Here is a 20,387-nt window from a genome sequence, read left to right as displayed (position 1 = left end):
CACATCTTAGCAAAGCCGTTTTTAGCCTTGTTTTAAAGATTGTCACTCTGGACAGTTGCTTCACATCAGGAAGACTGTTCCAAATTGTAGCGTTTTGTGATTGTTTTTGAGTGTGTTTAGTCCTGACTCCCTCACGTTTCAGAGCCCGAGATGGTTCAAAGGGCTCCAGCGTAGATGTACCTATTGTAGGTGCTAGAGTAGACCTCTAAGAGTCTTGTAGTCTATTCTCTGAGCGACAGGAACACTGGAGAAAGAATCATGATTTTAAGGAAGAAATGACATAAATCTACTTGAGATTAAATCTAAAGTTTGAGTGGATTTGGTCTGGTCTTAGATAAGATAAAACCTCTTATCAGTGGAACATTTTTTCCTTAATTCAGATAATCTTTTGTTCAAATGCAAAATTACAAAGCCCGCCAGGGGACATGATGAGAAATGTTTCTATTTGCGTTATTTCGCAATACTTTGCGAAATAACGATAAAACGCAATAATTATTGCGGAATAACGCAATCATATTTGGGTAGAGAACGAGGCTGCTTACAGCGTCTTTGGTGTATAGACAGTGCTATCATCCTCCACACACTGGAGCATGAATGGGAATGAAATGGTGCGCGCTGGGAGATGGACATTTCGTACTCAGACAGGCCAAACATTTAATTCAAGAGTAGCCAACGCTTCTTGACGGGATGGGTTGGAAGCGCTGGAGTATTTCGGGATGAACCTGGTGCCTCTCCGTTTGCTGGTGCCTCTGACACTGCTGCACTGGGTAAGATGCGTAAAGACGCCCCGCCTTTACGCAGCTGTTTGGGGACAAGTGACAAAATTCACCCTGGGGTCGGTGGATAGTTGATCGTAAAATCAGGCCGGTTTTGTCAGCGAGATATCGGTAGGGGAGTGACCCTCTCTCCTGATCTCGGGGCCTGGCTGTGCTAATCTGAAATCCTGTAACAATTCTGTAATAAGTAATAAGATGTCTTTCACTTAGGCTACATTAATACCATGTCTGTTGGCCAGCACTAATCTTAAGTCTATTTAAAATCCAATTCAAAATAAAGGTCAATTCATTTCCACAAACTGCCCATGAAGGCCATTGTTATAAAAGTGCTCTCTTCCCTCTTCATGTCCTGCTGTTTCACACAGGCCTCCAACGCTCTGCTACCCCGCAGCAGCAAAAGCGTCAGCCTCTCCAGCCTCTCCAGCTCCTCCTCTTAATCCCCGCCACCAGCCCCCGGAGACCCTCATTAAGATGTTTTCCCCCACAAATCCACAGTTGTCTCTCCCTACATCACATCAAAGTTCATCCACTCATTGCACCTCCCTCATTCGTCGTTTACGGTCGTAATGTTTCGTTGATGACCTTCCGTCACCCCCATAGTCATTACATAATTATGGAAAATGCTGCTTCTCGGTTTGTTTGATATGTAATACAAACAGTGAGCGCGGCGAGACTTTCCTCTGATCCTTCTGCTTACACTGTGTCCGGCCAAACGCAGCGGCACATTCTTTCTCCGCATGTGTTTTCTCCCGCGCTGCTTGGGTGAGATAACACTTAGCACTGAAACAGAAGCAAAAAATAACAATTGTGTAAAATTCAAATTGCCAGCTTTGATTTGACATCTTGACAGAGCGTTTGCACTGGCAAGGCTCGTATATTCTACACTTTATTTGCGTTTTCAGTCGACACTTTGATGGGTGTTTATGTGACCCTTTTGGAAATCACATGTTGTCAATAATAATAAAGTATTTACTATTGCACATGGCCGTCCTGTTTCTATGTTTAGCTTTAAAGCATGTCAGAACAAGTGGGTCTGTTTCGGTTACAGCTCCACACGATCTTCAGCAAAGGCACAATGGTTAATTGACACAAGCGCAGATCTTTTATGGGGCTTAACCCACAGTGGGAGAAGAAAGTTTGGGCCATTACAGGGATTAAAACTAACACCCGGCTGTTTTATGCCACACTTAAGTCAAATGATTGTAAATCCTATCAAAGGGACGTGGGGCTCCGTTATCCAGATGTCAATAGCATTTTATATGAGAAGCTCTTTGTGTCGGGAAAACATGAATGCAAGAATGGGTTGTTTTTTATTTGATTTATTCCACTGAATGGAGAATGGGAGCATGTGGAGACTAACGGGCTTTTTCCATTGTTCAAAACTAATGGTTAGCATTCTTCTCCTTTATGAATGTGTTGAAGTTTCTAGTATTTTTTGTTTATTTAGTAAAGGGGAAGTACATGCAAATGAACACACATGAGGTTGGTTCATGGAAACACATCTGCTCATTAACATTTGTTCTCAATTATATAACATATTCAGCAGGTGAAAAAAGGATTGTATGATTGTATTTAAAAAAAGACCATGAAATAACTTGGATTTCAGAGCAATTTCAGTTTCATGAGAGTGTGTTTTTGAATCCAAGTGAGGGAAGCAGAAGGAAATTAGACAATGGCAGCAGTACAGTGTGGAAAACATAGCACTCGTAGCAAAAAACTTGAGGCCAGTGTTGGGACTGAACCTGCACCATAAGGTCTTGTTCCCACCTCGGCTGGCTAAAGCTCGAATCAAACCGTAAACCATTGGATTGACGGGCGAGTGCACTGCCGTGAAGCCACTGTCGCAGCTGAGGCTCCTGTCTGTGAATAGAGAATAACGACCAATCAAGTCAACAGTGACATCAGAAGAGACTATGCAGAACCATTATTACTCAGTCACTTTAAACCAGTCCATAACAAATGTGTTACCATGTTTGGAGTTATAGATTACCAGTTGAGTTGCTCTTTTCTTTTATATGTAATCAATTGAAAAGCGCATAGACTATTAGTATCAGCAAAAGAAATACAGCACTGTTACAGGCTCATAAGTGCATTATCAGCCATACCTCACACCCTGTTATTGCTCTTGCCTGCCTTTCAAAAAAGTGTGCATCCTATTTGCAGTAAGTTCTTCCCCGTGCATTCAAAGCACAATGTTTTAACAATAAAAATTCTCAAACTCAACTGTGTTGGAGTCTTCCTCTTTTCCTTGAATCCATATCTGCCTGCGTGCTGCTGCTGCTGCTTCTGTGGATCACGTTGGCCCCTAGTGGCTGAAGTGGGGAGTGCAGGTGGCCGCTCTGCAGCAGCAGCATCCATGATAGAAGAAACAGCTTCTCTATTTCAACTTTTTAAATTACTTTTTTCTTCTTCTTCTTCTTACATGCTTGTGCTGGATGTCTAATTATAACAGATCATAAAGATAGCGTCTGAATAAAAATAACAAATTGTGAAAAAACAACTTTACATGCTTAAAGGCGTTTTAGTCTGCATTTTCTGCCTCTGGACAATGACCCATTGGCCAGCGGCGCGCATTCCCAGTAAACACCTGCGCGCACAAGGCGGGATATGGCCCCAAACAGTGCGGTGCCTGTACCCGGACACTTTTTTGAATTAGTGAGATGGAAACTCCGACATGTGAGCGTGTACGGATGATGGATAGACACGCAGAGAGAGGACGCAGCAAAAAAAAAAAAAAAAACACATGCACGGAGGAGAAACTTGTGTCTCTCTCTCTCTCTCTCTCTCTCTCTCTCTCTCTCTCGCTCTCCCTCCCGTAGCCCGACCCTCTCCTCTCCGCGCGCCGATTGGACGAGAGGACTTCTTAGGAATGGCACCAAACTTATTTAAATGGCACTTTGTCCTCCCGAAGACTTAAATAAAGAGAGTGTTTTTAGCGGCACGTAGCAGGACGCACAGCCTTTCGTGTTGGGGAACTACTCATCACTACACGTGTCGATAAAGAGGATTATTATTGGATTTCTATCGCTTCATTTGGATTGTATTTGTTTTAAGATTTAAATTTGGTCTGCTGTTTGATATCGCAGGTGAGTGTGCGTAAATGCCACGCGTGTTTTATCGTTGAGCCAGAAGAATTGTTTGTCTGATTTTTGTTGTGTGCACAATTTAGTTTGTTGAACGCAGTTTACTCTTATTTTAAATATAATTTCATATGTGTTTTGTTGACAAATTGTGGCACATGTTCTTACCACTTGTTGTTTGGCTTGCAGACAGCAGATCAAGATGAAGTTGATGGGGATATTTTTGCTGTTGATGCTATGGACGTGCGACGGTGCCATGGTTGCAGGTGAGTTTGACCTTTTGGGAGTCACTTGTAATGCGTGATTGCGAAAGTTGGATTTTGCTGCAGTTTAGAGTTTGGACTGATATTCTATTCTATAGTCAACGTGACCCGAGCTGCAGACACAGGAGCAACCAAGAGACGCACTGAGTTGCAGGGGCGTAGCTAAAGGGTGGCCTCTGAGGGCAAGACTAGTAGTATCTTACACAAAATGTATGGGAAAAAATACAACAATTAATTATACAGTTAAATACAGTTATATCTTTACTTATGTAGGTGGTGCACTTTTTCCTTTTGTACACCAGGACAGCAAGGCAAGAACAAAATCTTAAAAAAAAAAAAAAGATAAAGTATCACCAAATGTTAAATCCACTCTTATTTATCGCATTTTCTGGACAACTACTTTTTACTTGTACTTGAGCAATGGTAATTTGAATCAGCAGGTCTTTGAACTGTTTCCGCTTCTTTTGAGTGAAGATATCAGCGGCAAAAGCTTTATGTAATGCATCAGTCTGAGTTTAGATCCAGTTTAATCCTGTTTCAGATTAACTTGAATCATTCCATTATTTATTTAGTCCTAAATTAGATCTGGTTGAATTGGGAAACCAAATACTGTCTGGGATGTTACTTATTGCAATTTTTTTTTTAAATTCTTTTATGAATTGGTTGTTAGCAGTAAATATTTAAATGTCTGTTTGTGCATAAAAAAGTATATTTTCCCATAAATATGTAAAAAAAAAAAAAAAAAGGAAAGGAAAGGTCTGAATAAAATAAAGGTTTTTTTCATCCCTAGAAACCCGAGACGACAACGATAGTGTGTACGACCTTTTTGAACTGGTCCAGGTCCCTAAGAAGAACCACGGCGTGACTTTGGTGAAGGGAGACGACCCGTACAGCCCTGCCTACAAGATCCTCAACCCCGACTTGATCCCTCCTGTCCCCGAACAGGCTTTTCGGGACCTCATTGACACCATCCACGCCGACCGGGGCTTCTTACTCCTGCTGAACTTCAAGCAGTTCAAACGTACGCGCGGCAGCTTGCTGACAGTGGAGAAGAAAGACGGCTCCGGACCTGTTTTTGAGATCATCTCCAACGGGAAGGCCAACACTCTGGACATAGTGCTATCCACGGAGAACAAGCAGCAGGTGGTGTCCATCGAGGACGTGGACTTGGCCACGGGGCACTGGAAGAACATCACCTTGTTCGTGCAGGAGGACAAAGCGCAGCTGTACGTGGGATGTGTGGACGTGAACACGGCGGAATTGGACGCGCCCATTCAGAGCATCTTGACGCAGGCCACGCCCACCAACGCCCAGCTGAGGATCGGGAAGGGGGCGGTGAAGGACAGGTTTATGGTGAGTCAAAGTTATTTCCTTCCTTGTACATCATGATACTGTGTCCTTTAACCAGGCGATACACAAAGCTTGGGCGATGTGCGTGAGGTGCAAGGAGTACTTTAATTGTATGGAGACACTTCTGTTTTACTGTGTTTCTACCTCAATGGTGGGATCAAAACCCTCTGGGGAAGGGATGAAAATGGAGAGGCTGAGGAGGCTCGTGGTTCTGCTGCTGTGGTACAGATCGAGAGAATGACTTGAGCGGTGACTGTTTTCGAGGCAAAGGCAGCAGGCTGTGATTGACTGACATAAATAGACACATGTTTTGTCTTTCTGGTTGCACATCATTTTTCAGATTTTAGTTTGCCTTTAAATTGTATTTATTATTATAATATTGTGTAAGATAAAAGAATGTTAATAAGTGACCTAATGAATTCCAAAAGAACATAGAATGACTAGGAAAGGCCTTCAACAATTTGTAGACTGGAGTTTAGAAGCTGGATTCTCTATTCTATTGACAATCACTCTTCATAATGGGATTTTATGTCACATCATGAATCATATTTAGTCAAAGATAGAGATAGCCTTTGTGATTGATATCTCAGTCTAAACTCAGCCTGGATGAATGCAAGCTTGTACTAAATCAATGTCTGATTTAAACTAAGTCAATACAAAACACTGGTGGGGGTATGATTTCCTTTTACCCAGATAAGACCACAAAACAGAGGAAACAAGATAAAAGGATATTTTCTATGTTGGATGGGCAAGTGTGTTGTAATGTGTTGGTCTAAATGCACAGTATCACTGTACTACACTGTAATATGAGCTCAAAGGGCATGTATTGTTCAAAATCCTTATCTCCATTAAAAAGAAATCTCCCTCTTTGGCACAACCTCATGTAAAACCATGTTACTCTACAACAAATGTTAACTCGCCCTAATGAAGTTTTTCTTTTTAGGGGGTGCTCCAAAATGTGCGGTTCGTCTTTGGCACTACGTTGGATGCCATTCTCCGCAACAAAGGATGCCAGAACAGTGAGTAATCAGCCTCAATAGATTTTTTTCCCCCCTTTTTTTTACATCAACAGGACCGATCCCAGAGCTTATCAAAACCATACAGATGATTTTCCCATTAGACTTTCTCTCGAAGGCTGTTAAACACTTATGACAAAGGAATGCACGATGATATCTCAAAGCACTGCGGTTTTGTAAGGAATGCGGCGCATTAACTAAACGCTGATAATGTCTTTCATGGAAATGTGTGATAAACAGTTATCTCAATGTCTATGACACATACAAGAAATAAGTTTACAGAGGGACACAGACCAGTTATACCCCTTTACACTAGACATGTTTTTTATTGTGTTTTTAGTATGGTTTTAACTGGTTTTAAAATGGAAAATGCTAATTTAAGTGGATATTTGCAACCCTTACATTAGCACTCATTAGCAACTGTTAGCTTATCTTCATATGTTGTCTTTTAGCAGCTTTTTCTTCCTTGTTCGACTACTTTGCCTGCTTTGCGTTGCTTATTTACTGCTTTCCCAATTATTAGCACTGCTAATGTTAGCTACAGCTCAATACCTTCATACGTCGTCCTTTAGCGCAGGGTTGCCAGGTCCGCGGTTAAACCGCGGAATTGGGCGTTTTTTAAAGCCATTCCGCGGGTGAAAAAAACTGTCTGCTGTTTTTTGCCTTGCTGTAATCAATGTTGAATTGATCAAAATCACTATTTCAAAGGCAAATCCAAGGCTCTGTGAGCTGCTTTTTCAATAAGGGAGGGGAGTAGGGGCGGTTTCTCATCATCGTAGGAGCACATGGGCTCTGTTAACTAGTAAACAATATTGAAAATTCTAGCCACGCCGTATGTCCGCGTGTTTTCTGCGTGTTCTGCGTGTTTTCAGATATTTTTGGGCGGGTTTGGCTGCCCATACCTGGCAACCCTGCTTTAGCTCCTTTTTGGCCCCTTGTCTTAGTAATGTCTTAGTAATGCTTATAACATTGCACTAACGTTAGCACTCATTAGCAGCAGTTATCTTCATATTATGTCTTTTAGGAGCTTGTTTCTCATATTTGGCTTTAATTTACTTCCTTTCTGGTTATTAAGGCTGTTAACCTTAGCAACAATTAGCTTGCCTTCATTTTGTTGGTCTTATACTGACTTGTTTACTCTTGCCTTTGGCTTTGCGCTAATGACTTCCTAAACACCAATAAAAACCGAGTTCACCTCGCGGCCGGGCTTTGTTTTAAAGGTGGTAAACCGCCATAAAGTAAGCAGCAAACATCCTCTGGCTTTGCTATTGTTAATCTGCATTTGGGTCTGCCATTACCGACCATTAAACAAAGGAAGAGCTGTCTGGAAAGGAATCTGTTATAAAGAGAGTGATTTATGTTTTGATTTTAGGTCTAACCAGCGATACGTTGCTTTTGGAAAACATCAACGGCTCCTCAGCGATTAGGACTGAGTTCACCGGCCACAAAACCAAAGGTAAATCTCGATGATGCTAATATTGTTGATGATTGTCCGTTTTAATGTAAGGAAGTTTATCATCTCTGTACCTTCTTGGTGTGAAGACTTGCAGATGGTGTGTGGCTTCTCCTGTGAGGACCTGATCAGCATGTTCAAGGAGCTGAAGGGGCTCGGTGTGGTGGTGAAGGAGCTCTCCAACGAACTGCGCAGACTGGTGAGGAGAAATTCTACTGGTGTTGTTACATTTACTGTGTGGTGGTAGCTATTGTAAAATTGTCTTTGTTGTATGCACACTCAAAGTATGTCAGCAAGCAAAATCACATTAGAGGATATGCTCATTCTATTTGAATCTAAATAGAAATTGAACCTCAAATGGTCTCTTTTCTTGATGTTAGTTGGACAGATCAATATATTACCTCCAATATCCATCCATCCATTTTCTTCCGCTTTATCCGGGGCCGGGTCGCGGAGGAGCTTTGGAACATTGGAGCTCCAATGTAGTTTTCTCAATTGATGCATAGCCAAATAAACTTTTAAATGTGAAATTTGTCATCAAAATTGCACACACAGGGCAGATGTAAGCAACTGCACAGCGAAACTCCAATCAATCAATGTATCTTTATAGAAACTACAGTTGCTAAGTATAATGTGCAAAGCCTTTTGTGTCAAGTTCAAACGTGCTCTGACAAAGAGATAGTGGATTATGGGGCGCTGTCTGCCAACTAAGAGATGTGGTCAAGGTTTTAACAGTAGAGTCATGTTTTTGCGAAATTACCCTAAGTTGCATTTAGACTCAACTACCAAAATACATACTTTGCAATTGCTGCTGTGTTTTTCAATCAGTGCCTACTCAGAAATGTGCTTATGTTTTATGAACCTAAAACATGTCTTTACTAACATCTGTGTCACCTCCCGTTCTTCTCACAGACTGACGAGAACAAGCTGATAAACAACCGCATCGGGATCCACAGCGGCGTCTGCATCCACAACGGGATCGTGCGCAAGAACAAGGACGAGTGGACCGTGGACGACTGTACGGAGTGCACTTGTCAGGTGAGCTCCTCCTTTAACCACCACCTTCGGAGCCAGACACACTTCAACACACCTCGTCTGGGACTCCTTAACACCCTAATTTGTCTCGTAATGAGTGTGTTGTGTACAGGGGTAAGACAGACAGGGTAATTAGGAACAAAGTTTTGGCAGTAAGAAGTGCAAAGGGGGTGGTTTAGGGCCCCAACCTTTATGGTTTTGTCTACCGCACGAGGGTTTTTGCCTACAATCTTTTCTTCAAATCCTGTTATAATAAAAGGGGAATCAACTTGTTAAAAGGCCAGTATGTATAAATGTAACCCAAGGAAACACAAGGTCAGACGCTGTGTAGCTGCCATAGAAGCTCTCTGCTTTTCGTCCAGATGTACTCTTCTTCTGTACATCGGAGCCATTTTCCATTGACGGAGGCTCCTTTTTTCTTTCTTTTTTTTTCTTTGCATACTTAAAGGCACTTGTTATCCCCAGCAGCGCAGCCACACAGGTCGGGCCGGCAACATGAGCCCGGTGCAGCTCAACACTAAAGTCCTTTATGCTTGGTTCATTCCTGGCTAAGTGCAGTCAAAGCAGGTGGTTGTTTGTAAGAGGTCTCCGTTGGCAGCGTTTCGCCCCGGCTTTCTGGCACTGGGGCGAAGACACATGCGAGGATCGGGAGGTGTAATGAGCTGGTTGCACGTACATGGAAAAAAAGAAATGAATGGATACTAAATAAACTTGGAAGATGTCGGAGGGGATTGCTGTGAATCAGGGCGGCACGAATGAGTGGGCTTTTTGTGTTAGTTCAAAGTAGAGGTGAGTTGTGTGGCAATAAAAACAGAAACTGATGAAGTGGCTTGGTTAGCTTGGAAATGATGGCTTTTTTTTTGTCAGAAGGATCCATCTGCTTCATTAGACTTGATAGTTGTAAATACACCTAGCTGGGATATTATACTGCCTGACCAAAAAATAAATACATTCGCTGCCTGAATGTAACTAACTGTAGCGATCCAGATTCCTTGGAGATGTAGTTTTACCTCAAACAGTGAAACAATATTTTGCAGTGGCACAGTGGGATGAATGCCTGCCCAGTGTCTTAAATGTAGTGACTCTTTTCTCGTATTGACCGCTACAGTCACAATGTAGCACAAATTGTGTTGACCCAGGACTTCTTTGTAGCAGGTTGAAGCTATTTTGCAGTCGTTATGTGCTTCTCTAATGCCCCGTTTATCCTAATCCCTCTTTGTTTGTTGCAGAACTCGGCTACCGTGTGTCGTAAGATCTCCTGCCCCCTGATTCCCTGCGCTAACGCCACTGTTCCCGACGGGGAGTGCTGCCCTCGCTGCGGCACACGTAAGTCACGCCCCTCATCTGAAAACTAACCGTATACTAAATAGCTGCACCAGAGTCGCTCCACAACTACTATATCTTTGAAAGTCCTGTGCCAGTTCTTTCCTCATAGTAGAGTAATAGTCATTTGCAGTACATTGTATTCACTGACACTTAAGTCTGTATTACTCACCTATTTTATGGATCACAATAGTAGCGCTGATGTGGTGTAAGTGGGCAAGGAGTTGTTGAAGCAGCTTTGTTCCCTGAAAGATGTGAAATATGCTTGTAAAGCTCATGATTGTGAAGTATAGGGATGTTTGAAAAGCAGAAGGAAACTTTTAAAAGTCCAAAATAGTGCAAAAATCATGAATTCCCAATACAAAACATCTGCAGACTAAACTTTCTTAATAATAATGCTTTGGTTTTTTATTTTATATAGCACTTTTCTGGACACTCAAAGACGCTTTACATTGCATTATTCATTCACTCCATACTTCGTGGTGGTAAGCTATTGTAGCCACAGCTGCCCTGGGGTAGACTGATAGAAGTGAGACTACCAGTCTGCGCCATCGGCCCCTCCGACCACCACCAACCACTCACTCACTACATTCACCCAGGCTTCCTGGTGTTGCCAAACGGTCTCCCATCCAAGTACCGAACAGGCCCTTCCTGCTGAGCTTCCAAGGTCTGACGGGATCGGGCAGAGCAAAGGCGGTGTGGCCACATACACAGTTAAAACTATTCTAAACCAGGCTGTCTTGGATCGTAAAAGCAGTCACCAATGTTGTGAATTAGTAAACAGACACCACACTATTTCTATGAATGGAAAAACTCAGTGAGGAATAAGTAGGGCCACTGTCCCTGAGGCCAATGGACTCCACAAAGAATGAATGACGTTTTCTTATGGAGGAAACAGATTGTGAAAACATGACCTCCGGGGTGTGTAATGACTATAACAAGTGCCTAAAGTTAGTTTTACTTCACATTTATTTCGGTTTTAAGAGGGGGGGGTCAAGAATATGTCTCTGTTATAGTGCGCACTGAACAGAAGGGCAATTTTCCATTTCTGCAATTTTGGTCAATTACATTTAATTCAAACTCAGGGCATTTGCCAAACAACAGTTCAGTGTTTCTCGTGTATACTCCGTTTTACTCCAACATAAAATGTTATTACGTTTAGTTTTATGTGGCAAAAACTGTGAGTTATACTGCAGCATAAGTTCCAATCTTTTAAGAGAAAATAAAGTCCGTATTACGAAGCCTGTACCAATAACGTTACGTCGCGTATTGCCTGGTTCATTGTCTAATTCCATCGGCTTTCTCTCCCTCTTGTGCCCAGCGAGTGACTACGCCGAGGACGGCTGGTCTCCCTGGTCTGAATGGACACATTGTTCGGTGTCCTGCGGGCGGGGCATCCAGCAGAGGGGGCGCTCCTGCGATCGTATCAATAACAACTGTGAAGGCACCTCAGTCCAGACGCGCGACTGCTACCTCCAGGAGTGCGACAAGAGATGTAGGTCCACACAATGAATCCAATATCTTATGTGTAAGCACTTTAACCAAGATAGTGATAAAAATGTGCTCGAGATTATTACCAAATTGATAAAAATCTACTTACTGCTCACACTCACAATATTGCAATCTTGTTTTTTATCTTTCTACGACTTGTTTGCCTCAATAATGCATTATTTCTGTTTGTATATCTCACAGTCAAGCAGGATGGCAGCTGGAGCCACTGGTCGCCTTGGTCGTCCTGCTCCGTCACCTGCGGGTCGGGCGTCATCACTCGCATCCGCCTCTGTAACTCCCCCACCCCGCAGCTGGGGGGTAAGGAGTGCGTCGGAGAGGGCCGCCAGACCGAGAAGTGCCAGAAGTCCCCATGCCCCAGTGAGTCCAAAAGTAATCACCGATCTACTGGCTTAAACCGCGGCATATCTTAACTTTATCTTCGTTGAATTCTCAGTCAACGGAGGCTGGGGACCCTGGTCGCCGTGGGATACCTGCTCGCTCACCTGCGGGGGCGGAGTCCAGATCAGAAAACGCCTGTGTAACAATCCCCCTCCCAAATACGGCGGCAAAGAATGCGTCGGAGAGGCTAAGAACACTCAGATGTGCAACAAGAAGGCCTGTCCGATTGGTGAGGCTTTGCAATACTTTTCAGTTCATTTTGTTTTGTATTCACATTGTAATAAATGGAGTTTATTTTTGTATTTTATAGATGGTTGTCTGTCCAATCCCTGCTTCTCTGGAGCTAAATGCACCAGTTTCCCTGATGGCACCTGGAAGTGTGGAAAATGTCCCGTTGGCTACTCCGGCAACGGCATCAAATGTAAAGATATCGATGAGGTAATTCACTTCACGTACTTTCCTTGTCTGGTGTCTTTCTGACCCTTTTTATTCGCCGCCATTGTACACAAATACACACATTATGAATGAATGGATGGAGATAAAAGCCTCCGTCCACCTGCATCCACTGTGTTTACTGTATACCCACTTATCCAATTCCATAACACTGTTCCTTTTCCCCTCATAAACAGTGTAAGGAGGTTCCAGACACTTGTTTCGAGCTGAACGGCGTGCACCGCTGCGAGAACACCAATCCCGGATACAACTGTCTGCCCTGCCCTCCCCGGTACTCCGGCCCGCAGCCGTTTGGCAAAGGCGTGGAGCAGGCCGCGGCTAATAAGCAGGTGAGTGCAGCCGCGATTGTATAAAGCTAATATTTAGATTGCTTCAAAGGATGTAGGATTTGACCTAAGAGGTGTAAACAGCGATTGGGGAGATAATGAATGTTGTCTGCTGTCACGGATGAGATATTAAACAGATGCATATATATGTGAGGTTTGTTTGGCCTTGCTTTGAATAGATGCCTTGTGTATGAAGTTTAAGATGCATCACTTTGGCTCCTGTTTCCGATTTGGATACTGAGCTCTCAGATACACATCACAAGGGTTGAAAAATGACAGTAGTAAATAAAAACGACGGCTTAAAGACTGAAAGTGGAGTACTGTGTGCTCTGCTGTACTTTGGAGCATGTTCGGAGTGAATTGGTTTCAGTGGACTGGTCTGCACAGAGGTTATAGAGGAGAGCAAGTCAGCACCATTTTTCATAACCTCTAGTAAACTTCCTATACAGGATTTCCTTTGGTTGCAAACAATGAAAGTGGGAGCGAGTAAATTAAAATGTCATTCTTTAAGGGACTGGATGCAAGTTGGTCATTTTCATACTCACTACTGCCACCTCAGGTCTTACGTGTAACTGCACCTTCTATATTATATTATTATATGTTATATACTATATATATTGAAGGCACTTCGGACCCGAATTGACACCTTTTTGAGTGACAGTGCAGGATTTTAGAGGCAGTTGTGGTGAAAAGGTCCGGGCTCATTCTACACATTAGGACAATGCTGGAACATGTAGGGGAGGAAAATACTTCATTTTAACATTTTTAAACTCCGTATAGTCCTTTTAACTTAACCTAATTCTTTACAGTGCACTGTGTGTTTGACAACTGGCAGGGTCACTTTTTAGGGCCACTTTCACCAAAAAAAAGAAAACTATCCCGTAACTTAATGAAATTGATACAAATTTGTAAATAGGTACACAGTATTTTTTTATTTTAAGTTCACAGCAGGGGCCTCCAACCGGTCTTACTTTTATGCAAAAACATTGAGCTACAGATAATTTAAAGATACTCATGTAAAATGCATCTTAGGTGGAGGTCACCCGGGATAAGACTTGAGTTTTGTCCGTATTCTTTCTATATTGAGCCAAATGTGTGCAGATTGTGTTTAATATGTGCAGAACAAAAAGAAAATGCATCTAGAAAGTGTTTGACGAGCTACCTAGAAAGGGCTGGTATAAGTATAGGGCATTTTAAATACCAATTTTAAGCAAATTGGTTTGCGAAAGGTGTGTGATGAGGATCTGGCAGCTGCAACCAAAGAAAGTAGTTAGTGAAGTATGTGGCAATAAATAAGAAAAAAAAAATGAAGAAGAAGAATGCAAATGAAGATGAACTCTCTTCTTTGCTCAAATTCTCGTACTTTTTTTCTAACATCTAAGAACTTTTAACGCGCACTCTATTCATTTGCAGTCAATAGTTAGATATTCTGCTTTAGTCCAAGTCTAGTCCTCGTGCTCATGATATATTACCTATAATCCATAGTAATCACTGAAGTAACACCATTTCAATCCTTAGGTGTGCACTCCTCGAAACCCCTGCCTGGACGGGAGCCATGACTGCAACAAGAATGCCCGCTGCAACTACCTGGGCCACTTTGCGGAGCCCATGTACCGCTGCGAGTGCAAGCCTGGCTACGCCGGGAACGGCCATATCTGCGGAGAGGACACCGACCTGGACGGGTGGCCCAACGCTGACCTGGTGTGTGTGGAGAACGCCACCTACCACTGCAAGAAGGTACGGGCCAGTGCGGAGCCATTCATACTGATCTAAAAGAGAACGTATTAAAGTGTCTGCGATGACTATTTTCTCTTAGAATTGTCAACATGATGTAAAAGAGGCAAGCACATCTAGCCCTGGGCACCATTACATTTTTTTTTTTTTGATACCAGTACTTAAATTATGCTTTTTCCAATACCTACAGTATACTAAAATATTTGTCATCTAGAACCAGAAAACAGAACAATGTTTGGAAGATATGCAAATTTCTAATATCAGGTTCATCTCCGGCGTCAATAAATGTGTGGAAAAAATTGAGAAAATGGGGCAAAACTTCAGATTTTTTTTTGGCAAAAATAAGAAAAAATGGGGGGGAATCATTTATTTGAGCTGAAACAACCAGTCACTTCCTATAATGCTGCCCCTGGACCAACAGCATCAAAACCTTTTATCCTTTTCCCGGTACCTTTTATTTTTTCAATACCAGAAGAACCAAAACCTTCTCTTTCGATACCATACGGTATCGTTGAACGGTACCCAGCCCCAATCACATAGGAAGCTGCAATCTTGCTCAGCCGCTCATGCTACATACAACTGCTATGAGTAAATGTTTGCAAAGAGATTCTGAAAAAAAAAAAAGTTGTATACTCATACCCAGACTATAGTGTATTCCATGTTGTTTCATAATGATATGTTTTTTTTTAGGATAACTGCCCCAATCTTCCCAACTCTGGACAAGAGGACTACGATAAGGACGGGATTGGAGATGCTTGTGACGATGATGACGACAACGATGGTATTCCTGATGACAGGGTGAGTGAGAGAGAACTGCCTATTTTATGGGATGGACTTAAATGGCTTTGAAATGTGATTTAACATTTGAAGTGTAGCATTTGTATCTGTATCTTTGCTGTTTGAACTTCATCCAATTCATTCAACACACTTACCCATACCTTTAAGCCCTGATTCATTGAATTAGGAAGGTCAGCTACACAACCCATCTTTATATCTGTCATTTCTGTGACAGGACAACTGCCCGTTCATCTACAACCCGCGTCAGTACGACTACGACAGAGACGACGTGGGAGACCGCTGTGACAACTGCCCCTACAACAGCAACCCTGACCAGACCGACACGGACAACAACGGGGAGGGAGACGCCTGCGCTGTAGACATTGACGGGGACGGTAATTAACTGACTAACTAATGCACTATTCCTTATTGTTCATTGACTCCGTTTATTTGATGTAAAACCTTCCATTGTCGCCCAGGCATCCTGAACGAGAAGGACAACTGCCCGTACGTGTACAACGTGGACCAGCGAGACACGGACTTGGACGGCGTCGGCGACATGTGCGACAACTGCCCCCTGGAGCATAATCCCGATCAGGTGCGCCATTTACTTCCACCTCGAGCAGCAGACACAATACCCATTCTCCGCTTTGTGAAGCTCAGCGTACATCTCTGCGTCAGCCCGGTTAGCCTCCACACACCGCGGAAAAAAGCTCCAGGGCAGATGGGTTCAATAAGGCGTGCAGGGGGTGTTTTCAATGGGCCCTTTGACGCCAGCTCGCCCCCGGGGTGGAGATATTAGCAGAGCGCACAAGGTTGGCTCAGTCCACCTGTGCCATGCTACAGTGGGGGATAGGAATGTGATGAACAACGGGGCAAAGCGGCAGTGAGGTCGGGATAGGGAGGGAGGGAGAAGCTAGACCAGTGGCATTTAAAGCAGAGGGTGGAATTTAAGAAGCACAGACGGGAGATAAGGTAGTCCTGACCTTTTGTTGTTTTTTAATAAAAGATTGATAGCTGTTGAAAGTTTTGATCGAAGGAGTACAGTGTTTTTTCACTTTTTAAAAGACAGTGGTCAATCCAACATATGAATGAATATGCCTGAAAATGTATGTAAGTTTAGATTTTTTTTAGGAAATTATAAATGATCCTCAAGAAATTTTAGTCCAAACCTAGACATTCAAGCTCATTGGTACTGTCTATTGGTGGAAAGGTCTCAGCCTTTCATATCTTGGCAGTGGTTAGGACACTGAACACCTTGTCCTTTCAAGACTGTTGCATCGCTCTGACAGCATATACGGTATAGTTAACAAACTTTTCTACTTCCTTGTGCTCTTCTCTCAGGTGGACTCAGACGACGATCGCGTGGGGGACAAATGTGACAGTAACCAGGACATCGACGAGGACGGACACCAGAACAACCTGGACAACTGCCCCTACATCCCCAACGCCAACCAGGCCGACCACGACAAGGACGGCAAGGGAGACGCCTGCGACCACGACGACGACAACGACGGCATCCCCGACGACAAGGACAACTGCCGACTGGCCTTCAACCCCGACCAGCTCGACTCTGACGGTGAGGAGATGCAGGAGTTATGCTGTTGAGAATCCTTAGGCAAATAAGTAACACTGGATTACTTGTTCTCGCAGGGGATGGCCGTGGAGACGCCTGCAAAGACGATTTTGACCAGGACAATGTGCCGGACATCTACGACGTGTGCCCGGAGAACTTTGACATCAGCGAGACCGACTTCAGGAAGTTCCAGATGGTTCCTCTGGATCCCAAAGGCACCTCTCAGATCGACCCCAACTGGGTGGTCCGGCACCAGGGCAAGGAGCTGGTGCAGACCGTCAACTGTGACCCTGGCATCGCCGTCGGTGAGTTAGACGGGCTTATGTTATGTCGTGAATTAAACTCCATTGTTTAGTAATGATGTACAGTAGAGAAGGACAAGGTGAAAGACTTCATCTGTACTGCAGTTTAAGTGTTGGTGTGTGTTTCGCCTCTCATCCAAGGAGCTTCATCAGACTAATGACCTTCAGAAGGAATGCAATGAGCATATTATTAGAGCAGTGGTTCTCAACCTTTTGGCGCCGCGACCCCCATTTTAACAGTTAAAGGGGTTTGTGACCCCCGCTCGGGTCACACAGTGAGAAATAGAAATAGTAGCCTACATAATTCTTAAAAAACAGCAAATGGCTAAAATGAAATTCATCAAACTACGAACAAATAATGGCACTCTGGTAAAATAGCAAATACATGCTTCAATAAAATATCAGATTATATGCTAATGAAAATATGGCTACTTTATCTAAATGATCTGGCGACCCCCCAAATTTGTCTCGCGACCCCCTTGGGGGTCCCGACCCCCAGGTTGAGAACCACTGAATTAGAGAACCTGCAAGAGATTGTAAATAGATTGTAGCGACATTGTAGAGAAAGCTGTAGTGGTCCTCAATGAGCAGTTAATCTCCATCTTAAGGCCACAAACAACTGGTATTTTTGTGAAGAACCAAAATCCTGTTTTAAATAGAAATGGGGGCTGTGTCCAGGTAATGAGCAGATCAATAGGCAGGTCAGGAGCTGTCATCCAGGCAAACAGATCATTGGTTGTTGGCCTGTTACAAAAAACTAAGGTCATTAATGATGACGAAGCTTCTTGAATGATAGGAACCTTTGTCTATGAAAGTTCTATAAAATTATATTTAAAAAAATGGTAAATTCCATTAATTCTCCCAATACAGAACGGTCTCTCTTTAGTGTGACTCTTTTAAGAATAACACTTTAAGAACCTCAACATAACATAAATGTGAATACTTTCTGAACCCGCTGTATATTATATTGCTTATTTAGATTTTTGCATTTGTTACTCACTTTGACCCGTTCTCTCCAGGTTACCACGAGTTCAACTCCGTGGACTTCAGCGGGACGTTCTTCATAAACACCGAGCGAGACGACGACTACGCTGGCTTTGTGTTTGGCTACCAGTCCAGCTCACGGTTCTACGTGGTGATGTGGAAGCAGATCACTCAGACGTACTGGTCCAACAAGCCCACCAAGGCCCAGGGATACTCCGGTCTGTCCATCAAGGTCGTCAACTCCACCACGGGCCCTGGGGAGCACCTGAGGAACGCCCTCTGGCACACTGGCAACACCCCCGGACAAGTGAGTCTTGTCATAGCTCATAGGGTCTTCAGTGATAGAGAGTTATTGTCTGAAAGCTTATTTAACAGGACTTTTATTTATGCTGTAATTTTTTGGGTAAATTGAGTAAACCTGCCTCATTGTAATCAAGTCATGAGCAAAATCTGACAAAGTTCTTCACCTAAATGTACTGACTATGACAATTCTCACCATGAACTAGGTCCGTACTCTGTGGCACGATCCTAAGAACGTGGGCTGGAAGGACTTCACTGCCTACAGGTGGCACCTAATCCACAGACCCCGAACAGGGCATATCAGGTGAGAATTATCTCAAAATGTTTAAAAAGTGCCTTTTTAATGTTTCTCCTGGCGACATGTGATTTTGACCTTCTCTCTCCTCCGCAGAGTTGTGATGTACGAAGGAAAGAAGATCATGGCCGACTCGGGCAGCATCTACGATAAGACGTACGCCGGCGGGAGACTAGGGCTCTTTGTGTTTTCACAAGAGATGGTTTACTTCTCAGACCTCAAGTACGAGTGCAGAGGTAAGACCCAACACATGTGACAAATCCGGATGATACAATCATCAAGGCATTTTCAGAAATTGGTAGTAATGGTTTGTCTTGTTTTCCCCTCACAGATGTATAGACGCCGGGCGCGGGTTAGCTCCAAGGAATGCACCTTTTTTTTTTTTGTACAAATTTGGAACTTTTGCTGAACTGATATAAAGTCCAGGGACCTATTTCACCTCTGCCACACGGGGAAGGGCAAGGACTGAACAGTTAGCCCCCCCCCTCCCTGTTTAAACAGCCTGCGCCCGAGTGAGGGATGAAAACATGTTTCCACCAATGGGACACCTTTTTAGCCCCGCTCTCCTTTCAAAGACCCCATTCATCTCCGCACGGGACGGTCCCAAGAACAACTATGCACTTCACAACTTTTTTTTTATTTTCTCTGTTTGTCTGTGTGATTTCTGTAGCCTTCAGACTGGACATTCCAAAGACAAGACATGATTTAGTAGATTGTAAGGACTTTTGTGGATGAAGATGCAAAATTTTGTTTTATTGTTGTTGTTTTTTATCAAGAGCTGTTGGACGGATGAGACGAGAAGACATAAGGATCAAGGAAGTTGAAGCGTTATCATTTTGTTTTGAATATGGATTACTGTGCAAAAGTTTTAAAGGAGCAGTGTGCAATTTTAAATATTAAGTATTTTTCTCTTTTTTTCGGGGGGGGGGGGATCAATGTTGATCAGCGACAAATTTTATTTTTTTATTTTTTTCATTTTTTAAGGATGTTTAGAACTTTTTTCAGCAGGGACGAATATACCTGTTAGCAAATATGTACTGCATTATTGCGTTAATTTTGCAATTGTCCTCAAATACATCACTTTTCTTTTTTTGTGTTTAAAAACAAAAACAAAAAAACTTTTGCACAGTACCATAAATGTGTTTTGCTTGGCTTGGTTGTCCATTCTCAGGTGAAATTTTTTATAGGACATAAAATATCTAAAAGTGTAGGGTTAGCTGACTCAAAGCCAGTGCTCCTTCTAAAAGCATTTGTCGCTATCCTCGGCTTGAGAGGATTTAAAATTGAACATTGTGTAAATACATGTAATTTATTTGACACTTGTCTACAATGTAGGCAGTTATGGAAATATAAATATCACCGATACAAGTCAAAGTAACCAGGTACAGCCAGCAGGACGTCTACTGGGGCTGCATGTTATTACAAAAGCATATAATGTTCAATACCTTTTGTGA

At 43.0% G+C, this 20,387-nt stretch overlaps 1 protein-coding gene across 1 annotated transcript; it reads left to right on the top strand.

The window, feature by feature from the left end:
* Positions 1-3,723: 3,723 nt before the first annotated feature.
* Positions 3,724-19,804, top strand: thbs1b (thrombospondin 1b). The gene is made up of 23 exons (XM_079572658.1): positions 3,724-3,862; positions 4,046-4,122; positions 4,910-5,472; positions 6,413-6,488; positions 7,858-7,941; positions 8,028-8,137; positions 8,851-8,976; positions 10,203-10,299; positions 11,618-11,791; positions 11,989-12,165; positions 12,242-12,415; positions 12,497-12,624; positions 12,816-12,968; positions 14,484-14,702; positions 15,390-15,497; positions 15,712-15,871; positions 15,956-16,074; positions 16,821-17,055; positions 17,130-17,357; positions 18,374-18,645; positions 18,845-18,942; positions 19,030-19,169; positions 19,265-19,804. The coding sequence occupies exons 2-23, from the start codon at positions 4,059-4,061 to the stop codon at positions 19,270-19,272; spliced, it is 3,513 nt and encodes a 1,170-aa protein (XP_079428784.1). The 5' UTR covers positions 3,724-3,862; positions 4,046-4,058; the 3' UTR covers positions 19,273-19,804.
* The last annotated feature ends 583 nt before the right edge of the window (positions 19,805-20,387 follow it).

The sequence above is a fragment of the Gobius niger genome, assembly GCF_951799975.1.
Source record: "Gobius niger genome assembly, chromosome: 15".
Lineage (NCBI taxonomy): Eukaryota > Metazoa > Chordata > Actinopteri > Gobiiformes > Gobiidae > Gobius > Gobius niger.
Note: the sequence above shows the minus strand (reverse complement) of the source record. Positions and strands in the feature narration are given on the sequence as shown.